Below are 20,987 nucleotides of genomic sequence, written 5' to 3' on the forward strand. Positions count from 1 at the left end.
CAACATCAACCAGGATTTTGATTGGGTAGTAGACATAAACTGCATGAACCTAAAGCAAAGAAGTTTCTGAGTAATGGAGGTAGGGGGAGAACCTGGCAGTGGCAATGGGGAACAAAGAGTATTTCCACTCTCCTGCCTCAACAGTGAGTGGAGGGGAATGAGTAAAGGTGCAGTTAGTACTAGAAAGGGTAGCCAGGGAGAATGCGTTGTTGTGGAGGTAGGGTTGGAGGTAAGAGGAAGCCAGGTTTTCAGTGATCACTAGAAGATGTAAGGAATGGGAAAGGAAAAGATTTAGGATGAAAGAAAATTTGTTGCCTATGGAATAGACATTCTGCAGGGCATAGTGGAAGGGCTGGGTGGCATTTGGTTGGAAACCTGGGGTGGGAACGTTGAGGGGAATGGGAATAAGTAACTGGATGGTGGGGGAAAGAGAATGGGGTTTGAATAAACTACAGTGTTAAGAAACCACTGGGATAAGTAGGGTACAACCATGTATGAGAATATTCAACATTTATCTTTTGAAGGATGAAATTATCATTACAAGGCCAAAAATTTATGACTGTGCCTTTGAGGGACAGTGCTTCAAAAGGTATCTGAATAACTTAAATCTTACATTACTTCAGCTATATCATGCATTTGTACCAGGTTCCAAATTCCTCATTAATTTTTTCTTCTTGTCCCAAGTATATTCTGTGGACAGTATTACTACTTCTTTTTCAGTTTTATACCATATCTTTTTCTTTTCACATTTTTTTGGGAAAGTAGTGTGCTACAACCCACAGGAACAAATACACCATTCTTTTAATCCTATTTCATTAGTTTCCATGAATTTCAAGTACTAACTTCTAGCATTAATACTGATAGCATAAATGTACTCATGCATATTTTTCATTCTACAAAACTTAGCTAAGTGATATTTTTTTCTTTTTGTGAGAACCAGGGCACTGCCCCCTGATGAGAAGCATGTGACTAGCATTCAGGAAGTTGCCTGGCATTGGGAAGTTGCCTCTATTCATAGAACCACCTGTAAGTCATGTCAATCAATGCTATCGGGAGCTATGTATGGGGACTGCCCCTCTTCTGGTCCCGCAGGAAGTTTCCACTTGAATGAAAAGGGAAACTTTTTTTGGTTGCTGGGACAAGCTCGTGGTGGCAGAAGCAGCAGGCCAGGGGAGATAGGTTTTTTCTTAAACTTTCTGAACTCCACATGTTCTCTTTACTAACTCCTAATATATTTTAATAAATGCTTAATGCCCAAAGACTGGTGCTAAAGCTTCTAATTTAAGGTGACCACACATTAGATTTTAAACATCACATTTCTGGAAAGCCGCATTACATAAGGTAAAATATGTTTCTTACCAAAGACTTGGAAGCCTAATACACAAGTGTAAGTTGTCCAGTCAATGTCTTTACAGTCAGAACGATTCCGGATTAGTTTGCAGCCACTTGGAATGTCCCCTTTAAATTGAGAAATAGGAAATCTTGATGGAAATTTGCTACTTACACCTGTATTTATAATTCACACACTCAATATTAAAATATATTTAAAAAGAAAAGCAAAGAAAGTGCAGGAAATATTTATTTATTTTTGTGAGGCAATTGGGTTAAGTGACTTGCCAGGGTCACACAGCTAGTAAGTCTTAAGTGTCTGAGGCCGGATTTGAACTCAGGTACTCCTGACTCCAGGGCTGGTGCTCTATCCACTGCGCCACCTAGCTGCCCCTGGAAATATTTAGTTTTAACTGGTTTTTACAGAATTGTATATTTTTTCTTATTGAGGACATTCTCTTTATCTTCAGTCACACCACTCAAATTACAAACTTCCATCAATTATATTCTTCTCTATTCTCAGAAGGAAACGTTAAATCCAGAACTGCTCAGAACAGTATTGTTGGTTCAAAGGACCATAGCGGTCAGCAAACATTTACTTCACAATTCTAATTTCCCTTTATCTGTTAATTACTATCTCTAGAAGACAAATCCTATCCCATATTCTGTGTGTGAATAGACATATATGTGTACATATATATGAAATATAGATTCCATTTGTACTTACAGTATAGTATCTCATAGTCTCCTGAGTTGGACATTATATATTTGTTGTCTGGGGACCAATCAAGATGTGTAATATAGCTGGAATGTCCCTAAGGAATAACAACAGTCAACAAAAAGCATCATTAACTCCAGAAGAATATCCCCCTGTAGTATCTTAGATAATAGCATCTTCGCTAAGATACAAAACTACCAAAATGATGTAGGCCCGAGACAGTTTTCATATCTATGTTGTGAGGACCAATTTTTAATTGGGGAGTGTTAGCTAAGCAGCTAGCCACAATATTGGGGCAAGGAAGGAAACCGGCAGCCTCCTTCAAAACAGAACAAGATTTATTTTAACAAGAACGAACTTAGAAAAAAAAACACAAACAGGATCAGTAGGATCAAGGGAAAGGAAATAAAATGGGGAAAGGGAAATTATACTGAAAAAAACACCACCGTCCAGGAATCAGCTGAGAATACACAGCTGAGCTCCTGTTGCCTTCTAGCTTCCAGCTAGAATGGTGGATTCTCCTCCCCCTTCCCAGCAAACCCCACACAGCCCCCAGCCAATGGGATGGCCGCTCTGACAGTCACATGACTGCCCTCACTAGGCTTCCAATCATTATAATTTTGCCAGGCCCATGTAGGCCTCGGGGAGTGGTGATGACGTGAGGTGCCAGAGCTCTGGCAACGGCTACAACCAGTGGGTGGAGCACCATGCAGCCAGTGCACGCAGAGGCATAAAAACCTCAAATAACAATTAATTCTTTACAAGGTAGTAACCTCTTCCAAAAGATTCAGGGCTCCAAAAGAGCTTGGGGCAATGAAGCAGCCTATAAGCCAATTAATTGGTCACAAAAGTGATCGTGAAACCCAACAAATGCCCCACCAGCTGCTATACAAAGGGCAGGCAGGAGAGCCGGCCTAGCTGGAGTAGCAGGATATTCCAGGCAAATCAAACTGTGAGCACCATCAGCGCTCTATCTCCGTCCTCAGACCCTGATGCAGCCAGCTCCAGAGCCTGTACTCAAGAGTCTTGGGAACAGCACTGCTGCTCAAACCACCAGATCTGCTTCCAACCCAGCACCTAAAGCCTTCACTGAAGGGAGAAGCAGCCTGCTTTGCTCCATTTCACCAACGGGTGCTGACCAAATGTTACCAACAGGCAGATAAGCATTTCTATGGGAATGGTAGGACCTTCTCTACTCTCCTCTTTAGTTAGTCTAGAAATTTCTATTGCTGACTGACCAGTTTATATTTTGACCTGATGTAGATCTTCCCCTTCTGCCCTCTGTAAAATTCCACTGTATGGGTTCTGCTGATGTACCCAAGTTTGTTTTGATTTTAACTATTCCCATCATTGTATCATTTCTCTTAAAATCCCTACCCTATTCAGTCTCTTTTCCTGTTCAATTTGATGTATCTCAATACCTGTGTGTGTACACACAAACGTGTGCTCAGCTATGTGTGTTCAATCTCCCTTTGTTCAATGCAGTTTACAATGAAGTTCATCTGATGCTCAATCCCCCTGCAACCTTCCTTCATATATAACCCTTTAGTATACTCTTATTTTAGTACACTACAGTTGTGATAAATAAGTCCTCCCTCTTTTTCTCCCACACTGTACATTCTATTACCCCCCTTTTCTTATCATAAACCATCAAAATAGAACCAATTAAACATTTAATTAAACATTAAAGGACATTTTTTTCTTCTTCTTCCATTAAAATGTTAGCACTTCATTATCATCTAGCTCCTTCTAATTTATCAAATTTACCTTTCTAGATTTCTCCTAACTTTTCTGTTTGCATCTCTCAAAATTTCTACTGTTTTTTTTTTTTTAAATTAGGAATGCTTTCAAGTTCTCTTTTCAATTAAGATCCATTTCCCCTGTAGGATTATACTCAGCTTTATATGGGAGTGTTCTCAGTTGTAAGCTTATTATCCTTTGCCTTCTGAAACATTATATTCCAAGATCTTCTCTCATGAAGAGTAGAAGCTACCAGGTTTTGTGTGATCTTGACCGTGGTTCCTTGGCATTTGAATTTTTTCTTTTTGCCTGATTATAATAGTTTATCTTTGATCTGGAAGCTCTGGATTGGTTATGACATTCCTGGAACTTTTTTGGGTTTCTTTCAGGAGCTGATCAGTGAATTCTTTCTATTTTCACTTTGAAATGTCCTTTAATGTTTTCAAGGGGAATTGAGGGAGTTAAATAAGACAAACCAAAGACCTGGAATGAATTGCTTCTATTTGGATGATTCAATATTTTTGTCTTAATTTTTTATTAATGATTCCTTAAAACATAGTATCCTTCAGGCTTTTTAAAATCATAGTTTCAGGGAATCTGATAATTCTCAAATTATTTCTCCTTGACCTCTTTCCCTGGTTATTTGTTTTTGATATTGGACATATTACATCTTTTTTTTTCTTTTTTGTTTTTCTTCAATCTTTTGAGTTGGTTGTTGTCTCCTTGATTCAGTAATTTCTATTAAGTGTTCCTCAATCTTCAGGAGTCTCTCACATGAACAAAGTTTACTATTTTCTGTTCTACTTATTCTTTCTCCAATATTTCTCTAGTTCCTTTATTTAATTAAAAATTTTATTGTGTCATTTCTTTCAAGTATTCATTTGTATTTGGAGAAAAATCCCCTCCTCCCCCGCCCCTGGGTCCCTGCTTGAAGTTGCTGTAGAGATAACTCATTCTTTCTAGGTATGATTTTTTTTTTGGGGGGGGGAAGGTATTTCTGGATCTATAATAATTCTTTGCAATGGATGTTATCTTCTATTTACTCATCTCTCCAGTCTTGGATCCTGCATTAGGGTTTTATGCCAAGGATATTCTCTGTCTGGTTCCAACCTGGCTCTGTCAGCTCTGCCTGGTTCCAACCTGTACCGACGTTCACATCACAGAGTATGTCTAAACTAATAACACTGGTAGGTTTTAGGCTGCTCTGGATCTTTGAGGTTCAAAGTGTTAGATCCTTAGGATCCTCTATGTCATCTCAGGACAAAGTACTAGGTACCTCAGAAGTCCTACACATGGGATGGATGCTTTGAAATAGATCTCAAAAGATGAAGGCTGAGAGGAATCTAAATGAAATCTAAAAAATCATCACACATTTGAGTAAGGTAAACGTGGACTTGTTCACCAAATACTGGCATACTAGAAATAAAGAAGCATAAAAGAAGCAAATGCTCAGTACAATTTGTATACTAACTACAAGACAGTAACAGAGCACTCATCCAGTGGTCAGGCTGTTGACAATCTCAATCATCTGCAATACAGCCTCTTACTCAGAAGTAGGTGAAAAAGTCTCTGAACAATGAGGAAACAGTTGTAATAAAGCCTATATATTTATAGCAAAAGAATATAGTCACTGTCACGTCAGAGCTTACTTTCATGTATAAAATTAAAGTTAAGTTAATATGCTTAGTTATCTGGTCTTTCATAGTAGTTTTGAATTCTTTTCTAGGTTATATGTAGCAAACTGATTAGAAGCTGGAAGGGGAAGCAAAGAAGCTTCAGAAAGCAGTGAAATGTGATGGACAGGAAGGAAAGAAAGAAAACATTTTTTAAAAAAATCCAGCTTTCTGGCCATGTAATAATGAGTGGGGGGAATCTATCTGGATCTATGCATTTCAATAATAACTCTTGAAGACAGAACATCACAGCAAAGTACTATGATAACCATTTATAAAGAAGATCCCATATCACCCAGAAAAGTTTAAATTATACTTTCTAGAGACTGTTTACTTACTTACTTAGGAAGTATAGAGCACAACAAATATTTCCAATAAAAAACCCCCTGGGGGTCAGCATGAGAGGGTTTTACTGTTTTTTAAATAAAGATCTGAAATATTACATACATGGTGAATCTCTAAGTTTAGAGACTACACTATTATTATTTCAAGGAGTGAAATGGCAAATGGATGAGGATAAACCAAGATTTTGAATGTTATGTGAATGGAAAGAAAAGTAGCAGTTTTGAGTCTGGGTAGCTGGAAGGATGATGATATCTCAAAAGAAACAGGAGGATAAAGTTTATTTTTGGGGTGTGTGTGTGTATGTGTGTGTGTGTGTGTGTGTATTTTGATGTATGAAAGGTAAAAGAGGAGTGTTAGGAGATAAATAATTCCATTTTGGACACTGAGTTTGCGATGCTGGGGAAAACATGTAGTAGGTATTGAGTATTTTGGATGGGAGCTCAGAGAGGTGATAACTAAAGTTAGAAGAGGATACAAGACAGTCTGGAGAAGAATATAGAAAAGAGAGTGGAGTTTAGGCCAAAGGTTTCAGGCATACTGATAATTAAGGGGTAAGAGGAAGAAGACTAATCGGTGAAGGATAAAAAAAATGAATGGCCAGACAGATAGGAAGATAATCATGAGAGAGTAATTTCAAGGAAACCAAGTGAAGAGAGAGCATACAGAAGGAGGTAGAGGTTATAAGGCAGTCAAATGGGATGGAAAGATTCAGAAAAACACAGCCTGTAAAAAGGCATAGGAAACATTGGAGAAAGCCTTTTTAGAAGAATAATGGCAGTTTCATAGCTATGACCTTAATGATAATTAATTTCACTATTTTTGAATCTACATTCTATTAAGTCAATTAAGATTTTCTAAACTAAGTTCCCTTTCAACTAATAAGAAAACAAACTTAATTGCTGCTTAAATCCTAAATTACACTTCTATTTCCATTGGCAGCTTTTGTCCAAAAGTTTGGGGATGGCATTGTTTCCGAAAATGGACATTAATATGTGAACATACAGTAGGTCTTATGTCCAAGTCTACAAATAAAAAGAATATTGTGTGTGTCATGACACATAAGGACAAACATCACACAAAGTTCTGTCCAAGTTTATTTTATCCCCTGCTCCTTAAAAAATGGAAATTTGAATATTTTCTTCAAAAATCATTAAATTTTTTTTATAGCATTTGCTGTTATAGGATTGGTAATTCATCCCCCTGAACTAGACCATGGACATTTTTTTACCTGCCCCTCAATGCCAAAATATATTTTAATATACTGATAACCTTATCTTATATGAGAACTTGATCATGTTTGAAGCTGACTATATCTAAGGTTTGCTATGGCAGATGCCAGGGATACAAAGACAAAGACAAGTTATTTTTTGCCCTTACAAAACTTACATTCTCTTAGGGAAATATATCACCTGCAGACAGAAATACAGTATAACTTCTTTTTTTTTGCGGGGCAATGAGGGTTAAGTGACTTGCCCAGGGTCACGCAGCTAGTAAGTATCAAATGTCTTAGGCCAGATTTGAACTCAGGTCCTCCTGAATCCAGGGCTGGAGCTTTATCTACTGTGCCATCAAGCTACCCTCAGTATTACTTCTTAGTAGGATAATCCTGACAGTAGTTATTTGGATGTTAGAGAAGGGACATGACACTGGCATTTTTTGCTTCCCTTTTTCCATTTTATTTTATTACTCTGAACATTAAAAACACAAGCTAAAATTTAAAATTTCCACATACATTGTGGGATAGGTGATGATAGTATAAGAAATTGCGAATCTCTATGAAATTGGCACTGTAGCATGAAAACAATTAATAGCATTCCCTATTGTACTGTCTAATGCCAAAGAAAGTTATGGGAATATTCACAGCTAAAAACACAAGTACTAAAATCTCATATATATACACACATATTTACTTCCCTTTTAAAGTAAACATGGACATAGATATACAACTCTAAGGTTGTACTCTAAGGTAATTTTAGAATTTATCGATATGAATTGATATCTAAAGCTGTGCTAAGTATTCAACAATAATTATCTTTAAAAGCTGTATTAACAAAAACATCTACATTTCTTAATAAAATTTAAACACTTGTACTAATGTACATGGTCTACCTTCACATTTAAAAAAATTGATATGCTATGCAACTTACAGTGCATTTTCCGTATCTGCTATATTTTCTTCCACTTTCTGAGACTACATAGAGGTAAATAAAGTTGTCATGGGATCCTACAGCAAGGAAGGTGCCATCTACAATGAAAGGTGAAAAGATTTTCACAAAGTAAATATACTGCCAATTCCATTTATTCTTTATTTCAATGATCTCTATGTACAATGTTATGTTTTCAATTCAATTTAACAAACATTTAAGTGTTTATTCAGGGGGTAAGCCCTGAAATGCTCTCTCCTCCTCACTTCGGCCTCTTGCACTCTCAGTTTTCTTTTGAGACTCAGTTTCCTCTGCATGAACCTTTTCTGCTCTCTCCCAGTAGCTGTTACCTTGTATCTGCTTTCTGTTTGTTTAGACAGGGATATAATTGTATCCATACACCTCTATTAGAATAAAAGCCACTTCAGGGCAAGCACTGTTTCACTTCTGTCTTTGAATGTCCAGTTCCAGGCACCTATAGTAGGTGCTTCTTAAGTTTTTGATTGTTTTTTTTTTAAAGCCCCTGCCTTGAAGAACTAAAATAATTAAATATCAATCATTAGAACAGATTAAATTGAATGGCCTGAGAGATTCTAAGGAGGGATCATTTCTTATTGGAGTACCATATAGTTGGTAGTGCTCGAGATTGGCTTTAAAGGAGGACAATTAGTTAAATAGATGAAGATACAGGGTAAATTTGGTCCAGGCACAAAAGATGGCAAGTGCAAAGGCACTGAGGGAGAGCAAAAGGGGAAGCAGTAAACAGTGAGTAGTGCAGTGGGGCTAGATTACTGAGTGCAACAAGAGGAGTACCACAAACTAAGGCTAGATAGGCTGGTCAGAGCTGGACTGTGGATGGCTCTGAATGCCAGGGTAAAGAGTTTAAATTTTATTCGATAGGCAATGAGGGATCATTGAAGGCTTGTGAACACAAGAGCAAGACAGTCATACCTATGTATGAGGAAGATGGCTCCCACAATGGTGCGGAACTGAGTAGAGGAAATTATTATCCAGGGGATAAGGGACAAGGTTCTACTCTAGGATCATATCAGTGTGAATGGAAAGGAGAAAAAAGAAAGCAAGAGAGATTTAAGAGGTAAAAACAGTAGGGATCTGGCAGCTGATTAGATGGGGGGCAGGAACGGGGACTGGTGATTGTTAAAAGTCAGAAAGGGTTCAAGAATGACTTGGACATTTTAAATCTGGGTGACAGAGAAATAGAAAAATGAGTGGAAGAGCCAGTTTTCTAGAGATGATTTCTGTTTTGAATTTGTTGACTTTGGAATGTTAGCAGGACATCTAAGTAGAGATGTCCAGTAGACATCTGGAAATGCAGAACTGGAGCTCAGGGATAGGCAGAGTCTAGAGATAAGAAACTAGGAGTCATTCAGAAAAAGGTGATAAAACTGAGGAAAACCACAGGAGTGGAATTAGGACTAGAGCCTTGGAAGACTTTGTTGTTCAGTTGTTCTTCAGTTGTGACTGGCTCTTTATGACCCCATTTAGGGTTTTCTCGGCAAAGATACTTCAGTGGCCTATCATTGCCTTTTCCAACTCAATTTACAATGAGGAAACTGAGACAAACCGGGTTAAGTGGCTTTCCCAGGGTCACACAGTTATTAAATGTCTGAGGCCAGATTTGAACTCAGGAAGATGAATCTTCCTGACTCCAGACCCTGCACTCTACCCAACACAACCACCTAGCTGCCCTTTGGAAGACTTAAGGGACTGAAAAGGGAAGGGGAAACCAGCAAAGTAGAGAGGTCAAACAGATGAGATAAAACCAAAGCATGGAAATTAAGAAAACAAGAAGTAAAAGGTTAGGTCAATGATGACAAATACTACTGAAATTTAAAGGAATGCAAGGATTGAGAAGAAGCTATTAGGCTAGGCAAGTTCATGGTCAGTGGTAACTTTAGAAAGAACAATTTCAGTAGAACAGTGGAAAAGGAAATCATATTCCAAGAGTAGGTGATTAACACATAGAAAAGCATAGACTGTTTTCCTAAAAAGTTTAAGAGTGAAGGGGAAGAGAGTTTTGATGGGTTAGGAGGTCCATATGAAATGTTTTGGGGGCATAGCATGTATGTAAGCCATGGCAAGATAACAGTATGAAGGAAGATACTGAAGGTGAAGGAAGGAAGGGGGTGAGGGAAATGACTGATGGAATAAGGTCTGAAAACTGGGATGATCAGACTTTGGTAAAGAGGGCTGGCTTTAGTGAGATGGAAGGTCACCTTAAGCTCTGTGAATAGAGAGAAGTAGGTAAAGATGGGAGAGGATACGTTTTAAGGCATGATGTGAGAAGTTCTTATTAAATATTTTCATATACCACTAACCAAGAAGGCTCTTAAACAAACAAAAAGCAGCCATTTGGTCTAATGCATAATAATTGCCCAGAGTTGTTACACCACTGATTGCTCTAAGAGTGGCATGGAAAAAAATTATTTCTTGAGGTAAACACCAAAAATAAACGCATGAAATGTTACCTGTCTCAGGGTAATGTACAACTATTTTGTTTATGCTACTTTAGTTTTTTTTTTTTAAATCCCATTGTGCCCACCTATCACAACAGGCACCTAGTATGTACTATATACTCAACAAAGCTTACTGAATCTTTTGGTTTAAACAAACAATATCTGTATTACTTCTTTGATTATAGTTAGAAAGGCAAAATCAATCAAAATTAAAACCCCAAACAATGTAACTTCTTTGGTTTATTATAATGGGAATTCTTTACAATCCCAACACTTGAGGAAAACTTTTACTTTTTCATTGTATAGCTCTGAGATTCAGTTAGGGGGACAACTAAAGAAAGTCCTGGACCACTGGGAAAGAAATAAGTTCTCAACATAAGAAAAGGATACTCCTTTTAGTCAGGGGAACTGGGGACAAATTGATTAGTGAAAAGGGAATTATGGATTTTTAAGGAAGTATAATTATTACATGGTTGCTTTAAACTATCCTAATTGAATTTAGGATATGCTTGTAATTACTAGATAAAAATTTTATGTAATTAAAAATTCTAATTAATGTAATGACCAACCATGATTCTAAAGGAATAATGATAAAAGATGCCATCTGCTACCTATCTCATAATAGAGAGATGAAAGACTTAAGAGGGCAGAATAAAACACTTTTTTTTTTCTCAACATGGCTGATGAGAATTTTACTTTACATATTTGCAATGTGTTTTATTTTTCTTTAGTTCTCAAGTAGGGGGGAAAGGGATATAGTGGGTGGGGTGGGAAGGCAGATTTTTGCTGTTTGAAAAACAAAACAAAACAAAACAGGGGGCAGCTAGGTGGCGCAGTGGGTAAAGCACCGGCCCTGGATTCAGGAGTACCTGAGGTCAAATCCGGCCTCAGACACTTGACACTTACTAGCTGTGTGACCCTGGGCAAGTCACTTAACCCCCATTGCCCCACAAAAAAAAAAAAAGAAAGAAAGAAAAAAAAGGTGATTTACAAGAAGAACTCTATATGTTTAGTAAGTCAATCATTTCTACTATAGAATTTTCTAAGCTGTTCAATGGGACTTGAAAATCTGTTTAAAATTTTAAATATTCCTTTTATACTCTCATTTACACACTACCTACAGAGTCAGATTTTGTTAAATAGATGTTAACCTACAGCCTAGTACTCATTCAAATTTCTAAGTTAGTGGAAAATCAGATTTTAACAGTATTTTGTTTACATGTACAAATGTAGTTATACTTGTTCACTCTAAATATGTGTTTGGTTTAAAACCTAGAGAGTTACTTAGTTTCAGTGAACTCTTTGAAGTTACCTGGAACAGAACTCAATCTGATCCTCTTTTTTGGGGGGGGCAGGGCAGGGAGAGAAGGAAACACATGCAAATGTTTAACAGCTCCAGGGAATATAGTAGTCAACTTTATTTAAAAATTAAGACTATTTTATCACAGAAATAGGTTTAATGTCATAATGCATGTTAAATATGCCTTACCTTTTGAGTAGCGCATCACTGAGAGCTGCTCATTACCATCTGTATGGATTGAAACTAGATCTCTGGTTTCTGCATCCAGGACAAACCACCTGTTAAGAAGTAAGAGTCCAATAATTATTTAAGTTATACAAATTCAAAAAGGAAAAATTACTCTTAATAAATTTACAGTTGATTTCAGAAGATATAATACACAGGAAACAATTTGAAAACAATTAAATGCTACATAGTAAGATACAGAAAATGTTACAGAAATGTTTAAGGGAATAGAAAGATGTGAGGCCTGAAATATTCAGGACAGGCTTCTTGCAAGGGGTAGGACTTGAGCTGGGCTTTGATAGATGAATAGTATTTGGAAAAGGAGAAGACAGGGGGAGGGAGGAAATTCCTGGGTAGGAAAACAGTATGAATGAAGGGGAAAGATGCAGATATGAACATGGAACGCTTGTAGGCAGGGTTGGGCTTAATGTATAGGCAATGGAGATGGCCACCCATGTAGTATGATTTCAGAAAGATCCCCATACCAACTCCTGACTAATGCTTCTTCAATCTGCTCACTGATGCTTTAAAAGACAATCGAGTCTTTTCATTTCACCGCAAGAAGTATGTCTTAAAACAAATACCTTTGGGAGAAATGATATAACAGCATGGAGCAGCAAGAGCAAAAGATTGAAAAGGACTTGAATTCTAGTTGTCAGCTCTCCCACTAATGAGTAGTGTGTGATCTTAGGCAAATTAGAACATCTTGTGATTCTGTGACTTAAATTCCTGTTGAAGTATAAATTACAAATATCAGAACATTTCCAAAAAGCACATTTTTGGTAAGAGAAGGACATTAATTATTTGAAGAAACATCAAGAAGGAGAAATGGTACAAAAAGGGGAAGCTTGCAATGGAAAAGACAATCTCAGTCTGCTTCTCAGTTTTTGCCAACTGCTAACCCTTTGTAGGGGACAGCAAAGAAACCAACCTGACTGTAGTTAAGTAGTGAAAGATTAAGGCAATATAGGGCCTTGAAAGTCTGGCAGAATATAAATATAGATTTGATTCAGCAGGCACCATGAAGACGGTAAGCTGCTAAACAAGAGAGCAACACGATGAAACTGTCCTTTGAAGAAAATTTTAAACTGGTAGCAATATGTATAAAGTATTGTAAGGGAAAAGATGGAGGCAGAGAGACTGGTATAGAAAAAAATCACTATTTTTATTTCATGTGGACAGATGGAGTAATCAGGAAAGAAAATGTTATTTTTAGTCATTCAGATAAACAACAATAATCCAGTCATGTAACCTTTCAAGTCCCTTTCAGTGTCTAAAATTCTGTGATTCTACCTACAAAAACAAAAATAGTTTATATAGAATGAAGCACAATTGTTATCTTTAATTTCCAAGTCTTAAAAAGTAACAAAAGGTAAGAAAAAACCTTGGCTTTGTATATTAAATAGTTAAAAGTTATGAAAACCCTCTCTAACCATGGAATAATTAAAAATGAATTTCAGTGATTTATAAGCTATGTATTCAAACTCAAAGAATCACAGCATATGGAAGATAAAGGGACCCAGAGGACATTTAATCCAAATGATGTCAGACAAAATTTCCTCTTTACAATATAACTCCCAGGGGCAGCTGGGTGGCGCAGTGAATAGAGCACTGGCTCTGGATTCAGGAGGACCTGAGTTCAAATCTGGCCTCAGACACTTGACACTTACTAGCTGTGTGACCCTGGGCAAGTCACTTCACCCTCATTGACCCACCAAAACAAAACAAAACAAAACAAAACAAAAACCAAACCCCTACACTACAATATAACTCCCAAGTAGTCATCTAATCTCTGCTTAGAGATCTCAAGGAAGTGGACCTGACTACCTACCTATGTAGCACACCTTGCTTTTAGACATTTTTAATTGTTAGGGAATTTCCCCTTATATTTAGCTTGAAGTTGTCTTTTTCCAGCTTCCATCTATTGTTCCTAATTCAGCCTTCTGATCAAGTCTAATCCTTCTTTTATATGATAATCTTTTAGATACTTTGAGAAAGCTACCATGTCACAGTTAAGCTTCTCTTCTACAGGCAAACCATTCCTCATTCTTTAACTGATTTTCATAGGAAATGAATTTGAGGCCCTTCACCAACCTGCACTCTTCACTGGAAATGGACTTTTTTGCTTATAAATATCTCTACTAAAATGAGCTGCCTGGAACTGAACAGGAGATTCCAGATATGGTCTAAATCCTACCAAGGATTAGAAGGAGAGCTTCCAAGCTGTCCTCCTATCTCTTCCATTTCTTAGCCAAATTCCTAGGAAAAAAAAAGCTGGCAACAATCGTTGTCTCTCCTTTAATCCTTTCCCAACTCTTTAATATGTCTTCTGACTTCACTCAACCAAAACTGCTTTCTCCAAAGTTATCAGTGATCTCTCAATTGACAAACCTGATAGTCTTTCCTCAATCTCCATTTTTTTTTTTAAATTTGAACCTTTCTCCCTATATCTTTTCTCTTCTCTGGGTTTTTATACAATATTCTGCCCTGGAAGTATAAGTCAACAATCACTTAACATGAAAGACAAAAATGTGTTGCAGAGCTCAAATTCTAGAGGGAGAGACAAGAAAGGTGAGTAACTGTGTATACAAATAAATAGTGTAAATGGAAGTTAATCTCAGAGGGAAAGCCCTAGCAAGAACTATTAATTAATTTACCCAGGGTCACAAAACCAGTATATGTCAGTGGTATTTCAATTATCTAGTTACATTAGAATTTACTCTGAAATAAACAGTGATTTGAAGTGAAGGTTTCCCCCCAGCGCCCCTGGTCATTTATTCATTCAATCAATAAGCATTTATTAAGTGCCATTTTGCCAGACACTGTACTGGGGATATGCAGAAAGGCAAAAAATAGTCCCTTTGCTCAAAGAACTTTGTGCAGAATAGCACAATTCAGGGAATGTAAGGGAAAATTTCTTAATAGTTAGTGCTATCCAAAATTGCAATGAGTTTCCTAAGAGATTTCTTCTTTCAAAGATCTTTAAGGAAAGGTTGAATGATCCTGTTGAGCATACTGTGGAGGGGAGTTCTTGTTTAGGTATGGGTAGAATGAGATACCCTCTGAATTCCCCCTAAACTTTGAAATTCTGTGAAACTGCAAATTATTTTTGTCAAAAGCAAAAACTTATTATTGATACAAAAAACCCCCCTAAAAAAATAGAAAAAAATATACAAACTAAGTTTGGCTATATAAAAATACTAAAGTTTTTATGTCAACTACTTATGAGTTGTGTGGTTAGACAGGCAGGGGATGTGTTTGGACCAAATTATTTCTAAGGTTCCCTCCAACAATAAAATTCTCATTTTATTTTGAAGGAAAAGAACAATTAGGAAAATCATTACATATTTAATTTTCTGTATACTCAATTTTATTAAAATGCTAAATTTTACTTAACGTATGCTTTAGTTTTTCAGTGTGTATTGTTTATATAGTGTAATCTTATGGTTTTATGATGTGGTCACCTGATCATAATTTTAAAAATAAAAGGGAATACTCTAAAGGTTCTACTTTAATAAATACTTTATAACAGGGAGTATTTTAAAGGCTGGCTGTTCTTGCTCTATTTTACTTTCCTTCCTTCTTTCCCCTCCCCACACCTCCATCTTGGTTGCCACCTTGACTAGAGATGATGACCTGGAGGATTAACCCATTGGGCTCCAGAGCTCCCAATCCCAGACCTCCTAAAGTCCTGATTGGTGAATGCCTCACTGTTGGCTCACTATATCAAGTCGGCAGCTCTAGTCATGCTTCACTTTATTCCCTCTGCCTCTTCTCGATGCCACATATGTCCTCCCCTGTTTTCCACTTCTAGAAATAATATTATCAAATTACTACCCTTACTGCCACTAAAAGGCTGCAGCAATCTACTTTCCTATGGCTCCACTCCCCATCCCTGTAACTTTCCCAATAAAACATTCCTTCCTAGGTACCCTTCTCTTGATAAGTTGTTCTCTCCTTTTGGGGTGTAACGATTGGAATGATACCACCTGCTGGAAACTTACTGTGGTCTCTGAGGGCAAGAACATGCGTCTTTTCTTTGGCCTCAGGAAGTGACGTTTGCTAGTGGGAGGAAGAAAGGTGAGCCTGACGCTCTGAAAATGAGCTCTCTCTTTAATAGATAGATGAATGTAGGCCTTTCTCTCTCTCTTTACCAAATTCTTATTCTCCTTAATAAATGCTTAAAAGCCTAACTCTTGCTAAAGCTTATAATTTATTGGTGACCACTCATTAGATATTTTAGACAGAATAGCTAAAATTTTAGCCCTTAACAGGGGGTAGGCAAGTCTTATAAGACTAGCCAATATCACTAACTCAATATAACAGCTTGCTACATACATGCTTGAATGCTTGAAAAACAAACAACTCTTCTGAATTGAATAGAAAACAGACTTCCCAAATCCTACCAAAAAATCTGATGTGAGTATAAGGACATAAGTGTTAATTTGAGATGAAGTCCTACCAAAACCTACTACTGATAAGCAGCTGTGGTGGATATAGGAGAATACATTCTTTCAAGTTATTACTCTAAGAAGTTTAATTCCAAGAAGTCCTTTGTTTCAGAAACAGTCACACAAACCTAGGTGGCACAGTGAACCTGAGTTCAAATCCAGCCTCAGATACTTCTTATACCTGTGTGACCTTGGACAAGTCACTTCACCTTGTTTGCTTCAGTTTCTTCATCTGTCAAATGAGCTGAAGAAATGGCAAACCACTCCAGTGTCTCTGCCCCCCCCCCAAAACCCCAAATGGGGTCACAAAAAGCTGGATATAAATGACTGAACAACAACAAATAATTTAGACTATATTTTAGAATCTTAGTGGTGCCAGCAATTTATAAGAAGTCACCTCAGAAAGGAAAGGCTCTTTTGATATTAAGTTATCAATGGTTGACAGTTTTCTTTGAGAGCTTTAGGAATAGTCAAGGAAAATAGTTTGTTTGGACCACTTAAACTACAAACAGAGGTCAGCATTTATGAGTAAATTTTATTATTATGTAAGTGTACATATAACTGATAATCAAAGTAGAAATATTTTATCTGAGCCCTCTTTTTAAGAAAATCAAAACCAGGGGGCAGCTGGGTAGTGTAGTAGATAGAACACTGGCCCTGGATTCAGGAGGACCCTAGTTCAAATATGGCCTCAGGCACTTGACACTTATTAGCTGTGTGACCCTGGGCAAGTCACTTAACCCTTACTGCCCTGGGGAAAAAAAAAAGAAAAAAAAATCAAAACCCCCAAAACTCCACCAAAATTCTTTATGTTTTGGTCTCTCTGGTATGTAGATGGGGTGGGTCATAGTAACTGAAGACACAAAGGATCTGGTTGAGGAAGCTCCCAGAGTGGGAACTTAGGAACTCCCTCCATTGGAGGCACATCAGGTTAAATGACTTCCCCAAAGTCATATAGCCGATAAGTATCAGAGGAAAGATAAGAACCCATACTTTCTTGACTCCAAGCCTAGGACCCTATTTTTTTATATTCCTTAAAAACAATCTGTGGGGCAGCTAGATGGCGCAGTGGATAGAGCACTGGCCCTGCATTCAGGAGGACCTGAGTTCAAATTCAGCCTCAGACACTTAACAATTACTAGCTGTGTGACCCTAGGCAAGTCACTTAACCCCAATTGCCTCACACACACACATACACACACAAAAAAGAAAAAGAAAAACAATCTGTGAAAATTCTTAGAGACAGACAAAATGTTTGTAAATTGTGCACTTAATATAAAATAGTTAATAGAAAAACATAATACATAAATGAATGGCTTTTCTTATTCATTGTAATCTTGAAATGAAGCCACATAGCATCTGAAAAGAGCATAAAGGCTATAAGAATTTAAAAAGTATATGCTTTGGTGTCTGATTGTAGTGTTCCTTTTGTTTAATCACTAAACTTAACTGAATGCTTCAACTCTATTCCCAAATAAGAAATGATAATGGAGGAAAACTTTCTGTTACTCTGAATGTCAAGGGAAGTTTGTATGCATATGATTTTTGTATTAAAAAAAACAACAGGGCTCCCCAAGTACATCCATGTGCCATAGTGCCCCAGACAGGGAAACATTTCCTTAAAGCTACAAACTTCTCTAGATCCAAATGAAGGCTTCTGGAGAAATGTTTTAGTTAAGAGTTAAAGCATCCCCCCCTTTCCAGGCTATACAGTCCACAAAGACCCTACCTGCCTGAATGCGTTCCTATGGCCACCACTGTGCCACTTGGATGGAAGTCTGCACAGTGTCCTGGTTCCTAGAAGAGAGATACACAGCTGTTGGGGTTTCACCAGAAAGTCTCCATGGATGTATCAGTGGCAGTAACATACCTGAATATGGGTTAGGAAGTCTCACAAAGACATTAAATTCCAATAAACTTTATCATAGCCATGGTAGACAAAGAATGGAGATGAAATGAAAAAGAATGCTAAGACTGGAAATGGAGAGGGGCAGGAAGGGAGAGTACAAGAGGGCTTGGGAAAACAGGACTGGGGGGCAGGGGCAGGTGGAGTGCAGAGAGTACCCCCAAGACTGCACTGTCTGTACTGGGTGAAGGCAAAATAAGCCCTCGACCCTGCTCTCCAGAGAGCAGCATGCAAATTTTTGACCAAAAGACACTCATGCTAAGTCTCACATTAGCTGAACTCGCAGTATCTTAACAAGATGGATATCATCACTGCATTGCCATTTTTACCACTGACAATGATAAGTGGAGCTTTTATCTTTTATTCACTTCTTTAAAGAAGACCGCATTCTCTACTTGAATCTCTCCTTACATTCTCTACCCTTCTCCAAAGTCTCGAATTCTCAAGATTTTCTCCTTCCATAATTCTTTGGACTCTCCCTGCAGGGCTTACAGTCCGAGGAATGAATGCTGGTTCACTCACGTCTAGAAGTCTGGTCCACTCCAGTCTGTGCTCCACCGAGTTCCACATGCACACCTGCCTGTCCTGAGCACAGGTCAAGAGTAAGTCTTTAAAGGGATGTGTAGCCAGACCCCAAAGTTCATCTGTGTGACCCTGAAAATGAAATACAATTAAGGCTGTGAAAAATAAGAGTCTGAAACCAAGGTAAAAAGAACAGGAAGGAGCACATCCTAGCTAGTCCTGCAACTGTTCCAACAAGTGAAGAAGCATGCCAGACCAAGAAATAATTGGGAAGTGAGATCAAAGGAAAAACTATTTTGAATCATCTTTTCAGTCTAAGAATACAAGTTCTACCTAGAGAAAAATGACTAGGGAAAGAACTGTGGAATGGGGGGGGGGGGGGGGGAGACAGACTGGGATCATGGATTCACTCTTCAGAGTTAAGCCGGACCAGCAGTATAAGAAAATCCCTAGGGATGAGAAGCTAGGACTTGGTGCCCAGCGTTAGAAATAAGAGATCTTATATTTGCACAAAAATATTTATAGCAGATCTTTTTGTGATGGCTAAGAATTGGAAATCAAAGGGATGCCCATCAATTGGGGAATGGCTAAACAAACTGTGGTATATGATGGTGATGGAATATTACTGTGCTATGAGAAATGACAAGCAGGATGACTTTAGAGAGGCCTGGAAAGACATGTATGAAATGAAGTATTGTGAAGTGAGAAGAACCAGGAGAACATTGTGCATATAGGCAGCAATTTTTTTTTTAAGTTTTCAACATTTGTTTTTATAAGATTTCCAATTTCAAATTTTTCTCCCTCCCCCCCTCCCCTAGACAGCAGGTAATCTGATATAGGATATATATCTATATATCTATATCTATATAATAACATTAAACATATTTCTGCATTAGTCATGTTATAAGACAAGAATCAGAGCAAAAAGGAAAAACCTCAAAAAAGAAAAACAATAGCACCCAAAACAAAAGAAATAGTATGGTTCAATCAGCATCTATATTCTGCAGTTCTTTTTTTTTTCTTCTGGATTTGGAGAACCTTTTCCATCATGAGTCCTTTGGAACTTTCTTGTATCGTTGTATTGGTGAGAAGAATCTAGTCTACCACAGTGGATCAACACATAATGTTGATGATACTGTGTACAATGTTCTTCTGGTTCTGCTCATCTCACTCATCATCAGTTCATGCAAGTCCTTCCAGGTTTCTCTGAACTCCTCTTGCTCATTGTTTCTTACAGCACAATAGAATTCCATTACATTCATATACCACAACTTGTTCAGCCATTCCCCAATTGATGGGCAGCCCCATAATTTCCAATTCCTTGCCACCACAAAAAGAGCAGCTATAAATATTTTTGTACATGTGGGTCCTTTTCTCTTTTTTATGATCTCTTTGGGAAAAAAGACCCAAAAGGAGGCAGCAATATTGTTTGAAGAGGAACTGTGAATGACTTGACTATTCTCAGCAACACAACAATCAAAGACAATCCCAAAGCACTAATGATGAAGCATACTATCTACCTCCAAAGAAAGAACTGACACTGATTGAACACAGACTGAAGCATGCTATTTTTAACTTTCTTCCATTTTCCCCCTTTTATTCAAGTTTTCTTGTACAAAATGACTAATATGGTAATGTTTTACATAATTGCACATGAATAATCCATATCTGATTTCTTACTGCCTCAGGGAGGGGAGGGAAGGAGGGATAAAATTTGGAACTCAAAACTATAAATAAAATGTGTATTATTTTTTTAAAAAGAAATAACAGATCTTATATTTTAGTTCCCTGCCCAGGACAGTGGGTCCAGCATCAGAGACCTAGCCCTTTGAAATCTCAGGTAGGCCAGCAACACTGGGTTGTCTGGGCTATATCACTGTAATAATTGTTAAAGAAAAATAACAACAATAAAAGATGAAGAGATACCAAACTATTATTATGAGGCCACGGATAAACAAGACACAAACCCAGAAGAGGAGAATAACCCTAAAACGCCTAAAGAACAAAGACTCAAAGAAAAACACAGGTTGTCCAAAAAGATAAATTAGAATTCTTACCTAGGAGAAATGATACAAATGTTTAAAAAGTATATTGCAGGGCAACTAGGTGGTGCAGTGGATAAAGCAATGGTCTTGGATTCAGGAGAACCCGAGTTCA

The 20,987-nt window shown here is 37.5% G+C and overlaps 1 protein-coding gene across 7 annotated transcripts in view; it reads right to left on the reverse strand.

Moving 5' to 3' along the window:
* EML4 (EMAP like 4) overlaps positions 1–20,987 on the reverse strand; it is a 167,047-nt gene that overhangs the window by 12,204 nt on the left and 133,856 nt on the right. For all 7 annotated transcript variants that reach the window (XM_043984396.1, XM_043984399.1, XM_043984398.1 and 4 more), the window contains 6 exons: positions 18,831–18,962; positions 18,132–18,199; positions 11,916–12,004; positions 7,953–8,050; positions 2,057–2,144; positions 1,360–1,458 (listed from right to left, as the gene is read on the reverse strand). In XM_043984396.1, the coding sequence (XP_043840331.1) occupies positions 1,360–1,458; positions 2,057–2,144; positions 7,953–8,050; positions 11,916–12,004; positions 18,132–18,199; positions 18,831–18,962 (574 nt within the window). The remainder of the gene's footprint in view (positions 1–1,359; positions 1,459–2,056; positions 2,145–7,952; positions 8,051–11,915; positions 12,005–18,131; positions 18,200–18,830; positions 18,963–20,987) is intronic.

Source organism: Dromiciops gliroides, chromosome 2 (assembly GCF_019393635.1).
Source record: "Dromiciops gliroides isolate mDroGli1 chromosome 2, mDroGli1.pri, whole genome shotgun sequence".
Classification (NCBI taxonomy): Eukaryota; Metazoa; Chordata; class Mammalia; order Microbiotheria; family Microbiotheriidae; genus Dromiciops; species Dromiciops gliroides.